Source organism: Vombatus ursinus, unplaced genomic scaffold, assembly GCF_900497805.2.
Source record: "Vombatus ursinus unplaced genomic scaffold, bare-nosed wombat genome assembly UNPS02014322.1, whole genome shotgun sequence".
In the NCBI taxonomy this organism is placed as follows: Eukaryota; Metazoa; Chordata; class Mammalia; order Diprotodontia; family Vombatidae; genus Vombatus; species Vombatus ursinus.
Genome location: NW_020954100.1, coordinates 72053 through 89003, shown reverse-complemented (window position 1 = coordinate 89003; position 16951 = coordinate 72053). Strand labels below are relative to the sequence as shown.

Genomic DNA, 16951 nt, shown 5'->3' with positions numbered 1-16951 from the left:
TAGATTTCTCAGAGCTCCCATTTTCCTAGCAGATTCTGGCTTGAGAGTCAAAGACTCACATTGCAGCTTTAAGTGACCAATCAAGAAGTTTTGACATGCTCACAATTCCTGCATTCCTATGCTTGTGAATGTTAAGTGAATCCAATCAAAGATTGTGAAGCCTGGTCTCATCACAAGACTGGTTCTGACCTCCACCAAGTAATAACAACCCCCAAGATTTGAGACAATCAACTTAAGAACTGTTCCCACAGGACTCAAAAACACCTGTATTGTTCTGCACTCATGGGTTTGCCTTGGAGAACCACTCAAGACCTAGAAATGATTGTGTTGTAATCCACCTTCCCTCCCCTCCCCACTTGTGATTTATGTATAAAAACTTTGCCTTCATTCCAGCATGAGGAACTCTCCTTCTCAGGAGAACTTCAGGTCTACAAACCATATTCCTCACTCTAAAATAATTAATTATACCACTACTTGATTTCTGAAACACCCATCTCCGGCCTGCTCAGTTTCACCTTCAGCCATTCCCAGGTTAGAGACTGGTCCAATCCAGAATGCATTTAAAATATATTAATGCCATGAATAAAAGGAGGTAATCAGACTGTTCAGGGCCTTATCTCTATGTTCAACTTTGTAAGAGATGGTGTTGTTGGGTCCTGAGAGGCTAGGAGTGGGTAAAGGAATTCAAGGCAGATCTAGTCAGGGAATAACCACCAGAGCACTGAAATAGGTGCTAGGGAAAAGCAAGAATCCAGATGCTGGGGGCCTAAATTAAGGGCTGAAATAGGGCATCCTGCAAAGACTCAGAATTAAGGAGGCCACATATAGGTGGGATGTATTGGTGCTGATGCAGGAGTGAATGTAAAAGTCCCCTGAGGTCAGGATGAATTTAGGAGTCCCCACGAAGTCCTAGAACAGAATTACAACTAGTTCCAATTAAAGTTCCGCAGGCAACAACTTAGGTGTCTATAACAATAGTTCAGGTGAGAAGTGATATAGACTCGAACAAGGGTAATATCTGCATGGGCAGACAAAAGGGAACAAATTTGAGATTTATTAAGGAAGTCAAGAAAAAAAGACCTAGCAACTGATTGTATGGAGAGAAGAGGAAAGGATGGCTCAGAAACTATGAGCCTTTATGACAAGAAGGATGATAGTGTCCAAAATAGAAATGAGGAATTTGCAGATGGGCCATGTTTAGAAGAGAAAGAGGATAGCTTCAGTTTGGAACAATTTGAATTTGAGATACTAGGATCTAGAAATAGGAAGTTCACAGCCTGACATTTTTTTTTAGAGTTTTCAGAGTATTTTCTCACCATGAAGGCCTAATAAAAGTTCTATTTATTGTTAATACACACCTAATAGAGAAAATCAGACATCCACAGATATTTGGTGATGCTAGGATGCTTTCACCATCTAGCAAAGTGAGTGACATACGATAGGTGTTCAGAAAGCATCTTTAGAGATGAGCTGAATTGATTCACATATGAGAAGGGCTCACTCAAGCAAATAATGGTGTGGGCACAGTAGTTTGCTCCAGATAGTCCCGTAAATTGGGCAAAGTAAACCTGGAGGAACATTTTTTGGTTCAGTTCTGAGTGATCCCCACTTTCCATAGAAAATACCTACAATAACTAAGAAGCAAAAACACCAGGTTGAAATGTACCTTTGAAATGTAGACATCTCTCCTCTTGGAAAAGTTGCCACTTCCTTTAAACAAAATGTAATAATCATCAACAGAGACCAAGATATCATAGTTAAGTACTGTAAACATATATGTGTGTGTATATCTATATCTATACATATATCTATACATCTATATCAATAGATATACATATATATTTGGGTGAGGCAATCAGAGTTAAGTGACTTGCCCAAGGTCACACAGCTAGTAAGTGTCAAGTGTCTGAGGCTGGATTTGAACTCAGGTCCTCCTGCCTTCTAGGCAGGAACTCTATCTACTGTGCCACCTAGCTGCCCTTTGAGTACTGTAAATATTTTAAAAAATTGAAATGAAACCTCCTCTTACTCTCAAGAAGCTCATTTAGTTCTTACATGAATTGTATTTGTTGGATCAGCATGAAGTAGTTAATGTGTGTTTGTGGCCATAATGGTAATGTAGACATGAAGGCTTTTCTTACTGAAGAGACGAATTTCCTCTTTTCATTGCAGGCTATGTCTTTTAAAATTCTAGCACAATGGAGAACATTCTGGATTCAGTTTGAGATAAATTTCAATATGTTTATTAAAATTAGTGATCATTTTTTTGTGAGGGGGCACTTTATCATGTCTCATCCTGTGCCCTTCCTTTGCACTGATGATCCCCTTCAGAAAGGGTTAGTTGCACTCTCTTAGTCTATTACTCCCTTTCCTATCCCAATAACCAATGTTCCTCAGTCTATGACTCTTCCAGAAAATGGATCTAGTCTTAAAGACTATCTCAAAGGTTTATGTTCTTCTTGGATTGCTATGCCACCATCAAGAATATATTCTGAGAAATCTCCAAATATTGTCATGTCTGGGGGTCTATGAAATTAGTTAAGAGGATCCACAGTTCCCATACCTCAACACAAGGTAACAAATGTATGTTGTGTAGAGGACAGCCTTTATTTCACCACACTCAAATGCAGAAGCTACAGAGCCACAGGCTTGTTGACCATTTTTGCAGTATGGAAATACAGTTTAATTTTTCATATTTTCACCCTTATCCATTTTTGGAAGAAGAATAGTCAGGTAATATAAATAGAAAATATTATATAAAAACTTTCCATCCAGAGTTCTCCTTTGCTGATTTACAAAGCTGAACCAGCTAAATGTGGCCAAATTGTTATATGGTTTAATGATTTCTCCTTCTGCATACTCAACTTTAAACAGGATAAACTGAATACCTACTTTATTCAAGGCACTGTTTGGAATGCTAACAAGATGATAACACCTTCAAAACTTTGCGAATCCTTGAATTTTCCTACTAGAGATATCCTATCAGAAAAACAGATATATAAAAAAATTTACCTTCAAGGAATATCATAGATCTCAGATCATTAGATTCTGGTAACTTGAAAATATTCATCATCCAGCCAAGGACATTGTACACAGTAGGGGGTTGGGCATATGTTTGTTGAGTGAATGAATGTATCAGTTAATTAATTGTTTAATTTTCTGCACAATTCTCAGATTTTGATATCTAGACTCTTATCTCCACATCCAGGCAAGGAGTGATTGAGATTTCTCTTCTGATTTAGTTCCACTCTTCTCTGAGGAACCTGCAGTTTAACAACAGTGCTGGAGATAAGGTGGTTTTGAATGAGAGAAGGAACAATGAGGCTAAGTATGACATCATGAACTATTTGGTCTTCTTTAAGGAACCTGAAGTTTTGGTAAAAGTTAGGCAGTTTATTCCCAGGACTCTGCTGCATCACAATTTCACCATATCCAGGAATTCCATAGTATGGGGTAATTCACAGGTCAGTAAAATTTGAGTATCAAAATTTCATTTCCAGTCACATGAATTAGCCTTAACCATTTGGGTTCCTCCACAAGACTCAATAAGTCGTGTGAGTTTCTCCTTAGATTTAACTCCTTTCCTTTTACAGCAAAAAATCTAGATGAGAAAGAAAAAAAGCCAACATATAGATATTTCCAATATTTTACATCACTCAAATGCCAAAGCATCCAATTAATGCAGTACATACACTCATTTACATATACATGCAAACATATATGTATATATGTATAAACCTGAACACATATCTCTTTGGAGCCAAAAACATGATTGGACTGATTTACTGAATTGGTTTAATTCCCAGGTAAGTTGCATGGAATTAGTTTTCCAAAGGACTTTACTGGACAGGCATTTCCCCTCATATTACTAAATCTTCTAAAACCTTCCATGTAGACATTGATTGAATGCTTTTTAGGTCTCTTGCTTGTTTTTATTTCATCGTCCTGAGAATTGCTACTTACATTACATATAACTTCACATAATATAAGATCGTGAAAGTCATCTTAGAATGTCTGAAGTGCTGACACCTGCTCTTTTTTTTTTAAATGGGGAAACTCAGATCCAAGGAATTTCAAAGGCTCAAAGAGACCAAGAAATTGTGGCTACAACCTAAGGCTCCAGCTTTCCAAACCAATTGAAATTTTATTGCCACATAGCAGCCTACATGGCCCTCATTTTCAAGAACAAGTAGATGAGATATAATTCCTGTAGCTCATCTTCAATATGTTTCCTTAGCTCATACCAAACCAACATTATTAACATCTTTCCCTTTACAATGACGAATTGCAACCCTCATGTATTTTTGTTCCTTATTGCTCCTACTTGCTCATGTTCTTCCAGAATCTGTATGTAGTGAGAGCTGTAATTCTGGATTCAAGAAGATTTTTCAAGAAGGAAAGCCTATCTGCTGTTTTGACTGTGCCCAATGTGCAGAGGGGGAAATTTCCAATCAGAGAGGCAAGTATCTACAGATAACTTTACTCTCTAAAACCTACAGAACACCTCCACAAGGATAGGGGAACAGAATGAGTGGTGAGGAACCCACCACCTTCCAGATTAAAGGGTTGGTCAGTGAGCATATCAAAAAGGAAGCAGTAATTACCTAGGGCCAGCATGGGCCTCGTTTCCTTTCTGAAGGGGCTGCTAGACAACATAGATTCTAGCAAAGGATTTGACAGAGTCTCTCTTGGTTTTGTGTGTGTGTGTGTGTGTGTGTGTGTGTGTGTGTGTGTGTGTGTGTATGTGTGTGTGGTAAAGGTAGAGAGATGTGGACTAGATTAGTGGTCTCCAAAACGGAAGTCGGGTTGGAAAGACCTGATCCCAATAGATGTGCAATGTGTCAAGAATTGGTTGTGATACTTGGCTTCCACAGTTGCACCCACACTTGTTCCCCAAACTCCCTCAACTCTGACCTCAACTTCCCCTCCTGAATTTGATCCACCTCTACACCATCACTGACAACTCTCCCCTTCTCTCTACTCATTCAGCCACCACCCTAGTTAAGGCCCTCATCATGTCCTGTCTGGATTTTAGTAATAGTCTCCTACCTGGTCTCCCTGTCTCAAGTACCTTCCCTCTCACCATTCTCTGCCTCAAGTCTTACCTAGCTTAATCACTTAATGAGCATTGCCTCAGTCAACCTGAGACCTATTAAAGACCTTAGCTTAAAAAGGCCAATGTCTCCCATTGCATCCAGGGCCATCTCCAGTCTTCCTGATCTATATCTGGCCACCAGATCCAATGGCTTCAGATGAGAAAGAGAGGCTGGTGTCTTTGCACAGACCTCCCTCACTTAAATCCAATTCACCTGCATATCATGGCATTACATCCCTGTTGTCATAGTCCTCTTCAAGAATGAAGGACAAACAATAATAATAACATGGGACATCTAGGGATAAATATAGAGTTTTAGACTATTAGACTTGGGTTTAAAAAAAAGTAGTTTCTCAAATACATTAGTTTCTCAAGGCTTGATAAGACAAGAGTTTGACCTCTGCAAAGATCTAAGGGATTTAAATGAACCACAAGCTCAATATGAGTCAACATTGTGATATGACAGATAAGAAAACAAATGTGATCTGAGTATGTATTGAGAGGTGTAGTTTCTAAGAGTAATGAAGTGCTTCTCCCACTTCGCTCTGCCCTGCTCAGGCCATATTTATATGTAAAGAAGTTGGTCCTTGAAAGCCCGTGAAACACATGTAACTCAATTGTGTTGTAACTCTTGTTTCAAATATTTATATCACCTACACAGATACTGTTACTGTAGCTTTAAGATCAAATGGAATGTTGGAGAATACTATTGTAAGTCATTATTAAGAAACTGATGTGAAACACTTCTTTATTTTGTTCTTCCAAATAAATCTTGTTATTATTTTTTCTAACTCTATAAAATAATTTTTTGGTAGTTTGATTGGTATGGCACTGAATAAGTAAATTAGCTTAGGTAGAATTGTCATTTTTATTATATTAGCAACTGATATTTTCCCAATTATTTAGATCTGACTTTATTTGTGTGAAAAGTGTTTTGGAATTGTGTTCATAGAGTTCCTGGGTTTGTTTCAGGAGGTAGACTCCTAAATATTTTATAATGTCTACAGTAAGTTTAAATGGAATTTCTCTTCCTATCTCTTGCTGTTGGACTTTGTTGGTAATATATAGAAATGTTGAAGATTTATGTGGGTTTATTTTATAGCCTGCAACTTTGCTAAAGTTGTTTATTTTTTCTAGGAGTTTTTCACTTTATTCTCTAGGATTCTCTAAGTATAACATCATGTCATCTTCAAAGAGTGATAGCTTTGTTTTTTCTTTCCCTATTCTAATATTCTATTACCTTCAATGTCTTTTTCTTCCCTTATTGCTAAAGCTGTTTCTAGTACAATGTTGAATAACAGTGGTGATAATGGACATCCTTGTTTCACCCCCAATCTTATTGGAAATGCTTCTAGTTTGTCCCCATTACATATGATGCTTACTGAAGGTTTTAGATAGATGCTATTTATTATTTTAAGGAAGACTCCATTTATTCCTATGTTCTCTAGTGTTTTTAATAGGAATGGGTATTATATTTTGTCAAAAGCTTTTTCTGCATCTATTGAGATGATCATGTGGTTTCTGTTAGTTTTGGTGTTGATATGATGAATTATGCTGATAGTTTTCCTAATATTGAACCAGCCCTGCATTCCTGGTATAAATCCTACCTGGTCATAGTGTATTATTCTTGTGATAAGTTGCTGTAATCTATTTGCTAATATTTTGTTTAAAATTTTTGCATCTATATTCATTAGAGAAATTGGTCTATAATTTTCTTTCTCTGTTTTGACTCTTCCTGGTTTAGGCATCAGCACCATATTTATATCATTAAAAGAATTTGGTAAGACTCCTTCTTCACCTGTTTTCCCAAATAGTCTATATAGTATTGGAAGTAATTGTTCTTTAAATGTTTGATAGAATTCGCATGTAAATCCATCTGGCCCTGGAGATTTTTTCCCAGGGAGTTCATCAATGGCTTGTTCAATTTCTTTTTCTGAGAGGTGGTTATTTAAGTATTTTATTTCCTCTTCTGTTAATCTGGGCAATTTATATTTTTGTAAACATGTATCCATTTCACTAAGATTGTCAAATTTGTTGGCATATAGTTGGGTAAAATAATTCCTAATTGTTTTTTTAATTTCCTCTTCCTTGGTGGTAGCTTCACCCTTTTCATTCTTGATACTAGTAATTTGGTTTTCTTCTTTCTCTTTTTCAACTAATTAATTTAACCAAAAGGTTTATCTATTTTATTGGTTTTTTCATAAAACCAGCTCTTAGTCTTCTTTATTAGTTCAATAGTTTTCTTAATTTCAATTTTATTAATTTTTCCTTTGGTTTTCAATATTTCTAATTTGGTGTTTAATTGAGGATTTTTATTTTGTTCTTTTTCTAGTTTTTTTAAATTGTATGGCCAATTCATTGATCTCCTCTTTTTCTATTTTATTTATGAAGCATTTAGAGATATAAAACTTCCCCTAAGAACTGCTTTTGCTGCATCCCATAAGTTTGGGTATGTTGTCTCATTATTGTCATTCTCTTGAATGAAATTATTGATTGTTTCTATGATTTGTTGTTTGACCCAATCATTTTTTAGGATTAGATTATTTAGTTTCCAATTATTTTTTAGTCTATCTTTCCATGGCCCTTTATTACATATAATTTTTATTGCATCAAGGTCTCAAATGGATGCATTTAATATTTCTGCCTTTCTGCATTGGATCATGAGGTTTTTATGTCCTAGTACATGGTCAATTTTTGTATATATGCCATGTACCACCAAGAAAAAAGTATATTCCTTTCTATCCCCATTCAGTTTTCTCCAGAGGTCTATCATACCTAACTTTTCTAATGTTCTGTTTACCTCTTTGACTCATTTCTTTTTTATTTTGTGGTTAGATTTATCTAGTTCTGAGAGGGGGAGGTTGAGGTCCCCCACTAGTATAATTTTGTTGTCTATTTCTTCCTGTAACTCCCTGAACTTCTCCTCTAAGAATTTGGATGCCATACCACTTGGTGCATATATGTTTACTAATGATATTACTTCATTGTCTATGGTGCCTTTTAAGAGGATGTAGTTTCCTTCCTTATCTCTTTTGATAAGATCTATTTTTGCTTTTGTTTTGTCTGAGATCAGGATTGCTACCCCTGATTGTTTTATTTCAGCTGAAGCATAATATATTCTGCTCCAGACTTTTACCTTTACCCTGTATGTGTCACTCTTTTTCAAATGTGTTTCCTGTAAACAACATATTGTAGGATTACGGTTTTTAATCCATTCTGCTATCCACTTCTGTTTTATGGGAGAGTTCATCCCATTCACATTCACAATTATGATTACTATCTGTGTCTTTTTCTCCATTCTTTTTTCCCCATTTATGCTTTTCTTTCTCCTTTCTCCTTCCCCCCCACTAGTGTTTTGCTTTTGACCACCGCCTCCTTCAGTCCCATCTCCCTTCTATTATCTCTTTCCCTTTTCTTCCCCTTTATCCTTACTCCTTCTTCCCTCCCTTCTATCCCCCCTCCCTTTTCTTTCCCCTTTTCCCTCCTACTGTCTATAGGGCAAGTTAGATTTCTAAACCTAACTGATTATGTTATTCCCTTCTTGAGCCAACTCTGATGAGAGTAAGGTTCAAACAATGCTCATCCCCCTCCCTTCTTTCCCTATGCTATAATTGGTTTTTGTGTCTTTTCCTGTAATGATATTTACCCTTGTCTGCCTCTTCCTTTCTCAATACATTTTCTTAGATCAGACTAATCCACTTACTTGGATCCATTTAACCCACTTGATTAGATTTTTTTTATTGTTACACCAAAGTCAATTTATATCCACCCCCTTTAGGTATACTCCTTTAACATGGTATAATAACAATACAGTTCTCAAGAGTTCCAAGTATCATCTTCCCTTGTAGGGATGTAAACTGTTTGCCCTTATTAACAACATATTGTATCTTTCTGTCCCATTTACCTTTTTATGTCTCTCTTGAATCTTGTACTTGAAAATCATATTTTTTGTTGAGCTCTGGTCTTTTTATCAGGAAGGTTTGGAAGTCCTCTATTTTACTGAATATTCATCTCCTCCTCCGAAAAATCAAGCTCATTTTCACTGGGTAGTTGATCCTTGGCTGCATTCCAAGCTCTTTTGCCTTAAGGAATATCATGTTCCACGCTCTATGGTCTCTTAATGTAGAAGCTGCAAGGTCCTGTGTAATCCTGACTGTGATTCCATGATATTTAAATTGTTACTTTCTGGTTGCTTGCGGTATTTTCTCTTTAATCTGGTAATTTTGGAATCTAGCTATTATATTCCTTGGCATTTTCAATTTGGGATCTCTTTCAGGTGGGGAGTGGTGGATTCTTTCTATAATTATTTTACCTTCCGGTTCTGGGACTTCAGGGTAGTTATCCTTTATGATTTCCTGAAGAATACTGCCCAGACTCTTTTTTTCATCATGATTTTCATGTAGGCCAATAATTTTTAAATTGTCTCTTCTGGATCGATTTTCCAGGTCAGCTGTTTTACCCAAGAGGTATTTCATATTTTCATCTATTTTTTCATTCTTTCATTTCTGTTTGACTGATTCTTGCTCTCTCATGGAGTCATGAGTTTACATTTGTTCAATTCTAATTTTTAACATATTGTTTTCTTCTGTTAGATTTTGTACTTTCTTCTCCAATTGGCCAATTGTGTTTTTAAGGGATTTGTTTTCTTCAGTGTATTTTTTTTCCAGTTGGCCAATTGTGTTTTTTAGGGACTTGTTTTCTTCAGTGTGCTTTTTTTCCAATTGACCAATTGTATTTTTTAAGCACTCCTTTACTTCACTCATTTGACTTTTAAAATCCTTCTTGATCTCTTCTAAGAAGGTTTTTTGGGCTTCAGATCAGTTCATATTCCCTACTGACATTGCAGATGTGGGTTTGTTGACAATATTGTCCTCTTCAGAATTTCTGTCTTGGGGGCAGCTAGGTGGCACAGTGGATAGAGCACTGGCCCTGAGGACCTGATTTCAAATCTGGCCTCAGACCACACACTTGACACTTACTAGCTGTGTGACCCTGGGCAAGTCACTTAACCCCAATTGCCTAAAAAAACTAAAAAAAAAACAAACAAGTAATTGCAGAATTTCTGTCTTGATCTTCATTCTTCTCATAATATGAATCTATCGTATGTTTCTTTTTAATCATGGTGTTTCTTTATTCCCTGGCCTTTAAAGAGATTAAGCTCTCCTGCTGGGGAGCAGGGGGCACTGACCTAAGCTTCTTGTGTTGGGAGCCTAGGTCTTGGTCACTGGCTTTGTGTGCTGGGGCCTGTTATGTTAGCAATTGGAGGCTGTAGGGTTCTGGCAGCTTACCTGGTATTGGACTGGAATCATCCAAGGCTGGGACTTTCAGGTAAATCTAGGTTGCCTGCTTTTCCTTTAGCTTTGTTCAGCTCCTTTTAGATGGGTGTTTATCTGCCTGGGGTCCCTTGCAGTGCTGCCTCCCTTAGTTCTGCTGAGGTACTGGGAGATTCCTTTGCTGTAGAATGCCAAGGCACCTGGTGGTTTTCTGAGCTGGTTTCCACCGGTTCCCCTGCCCTCACTGAGGCACTCAGAGGTCCAGCTGTTGGTGTTTGCCTGTTCAGCCACCTGGGCTTTGGGATCTCCTCCTGGTTGGCAGTTGGAGGCTGTAGGGTTCTGACAGCTTACCTGGTGTTGGGCTGGAATCAGCAAGGCTAGAACTTTTGGGCAACTCTAGGTTGCTTTCTTCAGCTCCTTTCAGACGAATGCTGCAGGGTGCTTATCTGCCTGGGGCCTTTTGTAGTGCTGCTTCCCTTATTTTTTGCTGAGGCACTGGGAGACCCATTTGCTGTAGAATGCCAAGGCACCAGAATCTCCTCCTGGTGTGCTAAAGTGGGTCTTTCCACTAGCTGGCTGGACAACTCCCATTCCATACTGCTCCCCTTTCCCAAGGGTAAGAGGGGCCTTTCCCATTAATTCCTCTAGCTACCTGGGCTACTGCAGTGCTGCACCCCATCTTTCTTCTGATTCAGCTGTTTCAGGGTTTTTTCTGGGGTGATATTTTCTGGGTTTTCAGAGGTTGATAGGGGAGAGTGAGAGCGACTACCTTTTTACTTTGCCATCTTGGCTCCTGGAAGAGGAAGTCCTGAATGACTTCTTTAGGTAACTAAAAAGGAAATCTTCATGAGACAACCTTGCTGTCAAAATGTTCTCTACATTTTCCTGGTTTTTTTTCTTCTTCTAATTTTAGCTGCATTGATTTTGTTTGTGGAAAAACATTTTTCATTTTATGTAATCATATTCATTCATTTTACCTTCTGGGAAACTCTTTATCTCTTGTCTGGTCATGAACTCTTTCCCCTTCAATAGATCTGATAGTTAATTACTTCCCTGCTCCACTAATTTGTTTGTGATATCACTCATTAGGAAGATAATTGTGTAGAGGGAAGAAACTGATTTGTAAAGGAAGGTACTGTCAAAACAAAAGAATTATTTTTTCCCAAGGGGAAGGATGTCAGAGAAAAGAAGAGGTGCTCTCTGCATGTTGGAGGAGAATAAAAAGGTTTGTTTTTGTTCAATATTAGCTGGAAACTGGAGCAATAGCCAGGTGACCTTGACTTTGATTCTTGACCAAATTCTACATGATGATTGTGATCATCACTTCCTGTCCTGGATGTTCACTGTTAATCCCTCCTTGAGCCTCTATTTGATTTGTTAGACCTCATCAGGAAGACTTGGCCAACTACAGAGTATAAGACATTATTTTACCTCTGTCATAATCTTTGATTATTTGCAACCTCACTTATGCTGCACTATATTGAAATATTGGAAAGAGACATATTAAACTAGTCTTTTTTCTATACCTACATGATCACTGTGAGAATGCATTAAAAGAATTCTTTTCAGTCTGGAAGGATGTGTATTCTGAGAGGAAATGTGTTCTAAGTCTACCCAATTGGGATACATTTGGACAATGAAAAAAATGGACTTTTTTATGTTGTATGCTGGCAGTAATAAATCTCAGTATTGCAAAAAGGGCATTTTGTGCCTTGTAGAACCAACAGGATTGGTTTGAAATGATGTTATTTTCAGTGGCAGCTAGGTGGCACAGTGGATAGAGCACTGGCCCTAAAGTCAGGAGGACCTGAGTTCAAATCTGGCCTCAGACCAAACACTTGACACTTACTAGCTGTGTGACCCTGGGCAAGTCACTTAACCCCAATTGCCTAAAAAAACAAAAACAAAAAAAAAATGATGTTATTTTCCTGATATAAAACTAGAAGGATATTAACCATAAAACATTGGTGGGGGGTTGGAGCCAAGATGGCAGAGTAAAAGCAGTGACTTGCTTGAGCTCTCCCCCAAACCCCTCCAAATACTTGTAAAAAATGACTCTAAACAAATTCTAAAGCAATAGAACCCACAAAAAGACAGAGTGAAACAAATTTCCATCCCAAGACAACCTGGATGGTTGATCACAAAGGTATATTGAGCTGGGCAGGGAGAGGAATGTGGTTCGGCATGGGTGCTCAGGCAAAACAGGCCTCAGCGAACCTGGAGCAGCCCTCAGGGGACTGAATCATGGGCAGCTGTGGTGGTTTCCAGACTTCTTAACCCATGAATGCAAAACACAACTTAAAAGGTCAGTAGGAGAAGTCTGTGACTACAGTAAGAAAGAAGCTGGGTCCCAGTCCCAGTCCCCAAGCACAGCTCTGGGGTGGTGGCTGCTTCCAGAGCTTCCAGCCCACAGATTGAGAGGGAATTGAGTTGCTGATCAGAGGGGGATTGCAGGGATCTCTTTGCTGGTGCGGGATTCTCTTGCTGTGCCCTGTTTGGATCTGGGTCATAGTTCTGGGTGGTGGTGCTGAGGGGAGGAAGAGTGCTGGCATGGTGGAGCTTGTAGTGGTGGTGGAGAGAAAATCCTCCTCACAGTTCCAAGACAGAAAACAGTGCTTGTGGTCACTCATAGACCAGAACACAGGCCAGGAAATGAGTAAACACTTCACCTTTGATCATACCACCTTGGAAGAACTGAAAATTTACAGGTCCCTAGACATATCTCTGAAAACAACTTCACAAAACCCCTAAAGCTTGAGATAGTACATTCTCCACACTGGAAGCAGACTCCTACCTTAACAAAGAGTTTATAACTCAAGTAATTGGCTGGGATGATGACCAAACCTCACAAAAAAAGTTAGACCATAGAATCTTTCTTTGGTGACAAAGATGATAAAAACATACAACCAGAAGAAGACAACAAAGTCAAAGTTCCTACATCCAAAGCCTCCAAGAAAAATATGAATTGGTTCCAGGCCATGGAAGAGCTCAGAAAGGATTTTGAGAAGCAAATAAGAGAAGTAGAGAAAAAACTGGGAAGAGAAATGAGAGTGATGCAAGGAAATCATGAAAAACAAGTCAACAGCTTGCTAAAGGAGACCCAAAAATATACTTAAGCAAATAACACCTTAAAAAATAGCCTAATCCAAATGGCAAAAGAGGTCCAAAAAGCCAATGAGGAGAAAAATGCCTTAAAAAGCAAAATTGGCCAAATAGAAAAGGAAGTCCAAAAACTTACTGAAAAAAAAAATACTTCCTTAAAAATTAGAATGGAGCAATTGGAAGCTAGTGAATTTATAAGAAATCAAGACACTGTAAAATAAATCCAAAAGAATGAAAAAATAGAAGACAATGTGAAATATCTCTTTGGAAAGACAACTGGCTTTTCCATCTTCCTCAGCCCCTCAGCAGTTGCATGAACTCTCAGGCCACACACTGCCCCTCATCCCACCGCCGCTGCTGCCACCATGCCCCAAAAAATCGAGGAAATAAAAGACTTCCTCCTGACAGCCAGGCAAAAAGATGCCAAATCTGTCAAGATCAAGAAAAGCCAGACAACGTGAAGTTTAAGGTTCACTGCAGCAGATATCTGTACACACTGGTCATCACAGACAAAGAGAAGGCAGAGAAACTTAAACAGTCCCTGCCTCCTGGTTTGGCTCTGAAGGAGCTGAACTGAAGGAATCATTCAATGTTCCACCTGTATAAAAATGTAGGGGGGGAAAAAAAGAAAAAATAAGAAAAACAACTGACCTGGAAAACAGACCCAGGAGAGAGACTTTTAAAATGAGTGGACTATCTGAAAGCCATAACCAAAAAAAGAGCCTAGACATCATCTTTCAAGAAATTGTCAAGGAAAACTGCCTTGATATTTTAGAACCAGAGGGCAAAATAGAAATTGAAAGAATCCACCAATCACCTCCTGAAAGAGATCCCCACAGGAAAATTCCTAGGAATATTGTAACCAAATTTCAGAGTTCTCAGGTGAAGGAGAAGATATTGCATGCAGCCAGAAAGAAATAATTCAAGTATTGTGGAAACACAATCAGAATAACACAAGATTTAGCAACTTCTACATTAAGGGACCATAGGGCTTGGAATATAATATTCCTGAGGTCAAAGGAGATAGGATTACAGCCAAGAATCACCTACCCAGCAAAACTGAGTATAATCCTTCAAGGGGAAAAATGGTCATTCAGTGAAATAGAGGACTTTTTTTTTTAGGCAATTGGGGTAAAGTGACTTGCCCAGGGTCACACAACTAGTAAGTGTCAAGTGTTTGGTCTGCAGCCAGATTTGAACTCAGGTCCTCCTGACTTCAGAGCCAGTGCTATATCCACTGCACCACCTAGCTACCCCTAAATAGAGAACTTTCAAGCATTCTTGCTGAAAAGACAAGAGCTGAATAGAAAATTTGACTTTCAAATACAAGACTCAAGTGAAACATGAAGAGGTAAACAGGACAGAGAAATCATAAGGGGCTTATTAAGGTTGAACTGTTTACATTCCAGCATGGAAAGATGATATTTGTAACTCAGGAGACCTTTGTCAGTATTAGGGTAGTTAGAGGAAAAATTAAATGTATATATAGATAGATAAATAGAAGGCACAAGGTGAATTGAAGATGGAGGGGTGATATCTGGAGAATAAAATTAAGGAGTGAGAGAGGATTATACTGTGAAAAGGAGAGAGAGGTAGAATGGGGTAAATTATCTCATATAAAACAGACAAGAAAAGACTTTTACATTGGAGGGGAAACAGGGGAATAAGTGAATCTTATTCTCATCAGATTTGGCTTAAGGAAGTAATAACATACACACTCAATTGGGTATGAAAATCTATCTTACCCTACAAGAAGATGGGGGGGAGGGGACAAAAGAGAAGAGTGATGATAGAGGGGAGGACAGATTGAGGGAGGGGGTAATCAGAAGCAAACACTTCTAAGGAGGGATAAGGTCAAAAGAGAGAATAGAATAAATGGGGGGCAGGATAGGATTAAGGGAAATATACTTAGTTTTTCACAACATGACTACTATGGAAGTGTTTTGCATGACTACACATGTACAACCTGTATAGAGTTGCTTGCCTTCTCAATGAAGGTGGGTGGGGACAGAGGAAGGGAGAAAATTTGGAACCCAAAGTTTTAAAAACAAATGTTAAAAAATTGTTTTCAATGCAACTGAGACATAAGACATACAGGAAATGGAGTATAGAAATCTATCCTGCCCTACAGTAAAATTGAAGAGGAAGGGGATAAGAGACGGTGGGGAGTGGGAGAAGAGATAGAAGGGAGGGAAGATTAGGGGAAAGGGTAGTCAGAATACATGCCATCTTGGGATGGGGAGAGGGACAATATGGGGAGAAAATTTGGAACAGAGAATCTTGTGGAAGTGAATGTTGAAAACTAAAACTAAATAAATAAAAAACATTGAGACATTGTTTGTTCCTTGCAGACATGGACTACTGCATGAAATGTCCAGAGGATAAGTATCCAAATAAAGAGAGAAATCATTTCCTCCCAAAGATTGTGACCTTCCTCACTTTTAAGGAGCCCTTGGGGTTGACTTTAGCTTGTATAGCTCTTTCCTTTTCTTTCCTCACAGTTCTGATTCTTGTGATATTTGTGAAATTTCAAGACACTCCCATAGTGAAAGCCAGTAACAGGATTATCAGTTACACACTCCTAATATCCCTTACCTTGTGTTTCCTCTGCTCCATGCTCTTCATTGGCCATCCAACATCAGCAACCTGCCTCCTACAACAAACTATATTTGGAATTGTGTTCACTGTGGCTGTTTCTTCTATTTTAGCCAAAACCACCACTGTTGTTCTGGCCTTCAAAGCCACAAGACCAGGAAGCAAGATGAAACCTAGAATTTCTAATTCTGTTATCTTCATCTGCTCTATGATTCAATTGACTCTCTGTGGCATCTGGCTAGGAACCTCTCCACCTTTCCCAGGACTAGACACACACTCTGAACCCAGACACATAATCATTGTTTGTGAGATGGGGTCTGTCATCACCTTTTATAGTTTCCTGGGCTACATGGGTTTCCTAGCACTGGCAAGTTTTACAGTGGCTTTTCTGGCCAGGAATCTTCCTGACACCTTCAATGAAGCCAAGTTGATCACATTTAGCATGCTGATCTTCTGCAGTGTATGGATGTCTTTCATTCCTGCCTATCAGAATCCCAAAAGAAAGGCTGTGGTGACTGTAGAGATCTTCTGTATTTTGGCATCCAGTGCTGGGTTATTAGGTTGCCTCTTCCTTCTCAAATGTTATGTGATCCTTCTGAGACCAGAGAGGAATACCTTGTAATATTTAAAGCAGAAAGCAGATTCAAATAGAAGAAGTCAGTTTGAAACTTTGACTGGGAGGTCCATCTGACAAAATAAAGTGATTCCTGAAAAAAAAATTCATATTAACCTTAGAAATCTATAATTAGTGATATCTAAATCTTTACTAGGTTCTCCACTAAACACGTCATTCTTTTCATATTAATTGTTCTGAAAGAAAGGATTATTAATAACCAGTGATTTGGAGACATTCAGTTTCCCCCCTTTTTTTAATCCTTGTTTCCAG

At 38.4% G+C, this 16951-nt stretch overlaps 1 protein-coding gene and 1 pseudogene across 1 annotated transcript; both read left to right on the top strand.

Annotated features, from left to right (window-relative positions):
• The first annotated feature begins 1403 nt into the window (after nt 1–1403).
• Nucleotides 1404–16687, top strand: LOC114042246 (vomeronasal type-2 receptor 26-like). The gene is made up of 4 exons (XM_027860905.1): nt 1404–1424; nt 3243–3468; nt 4343–4459; nt 15822–16687. Exons 1-4 carry the CDS (start codon nt 1404–1406, stop codon nt 16685–16687), a joined length of 1230 nt encoding a protein of 409 aa, XP_027716706.1.
• On the top strand, nt 13836–14047 carry LOC114042248 (annotated as a pseudogene).
• Nucleotides 16688–16951: the final 264 nt, after the last annotated feature.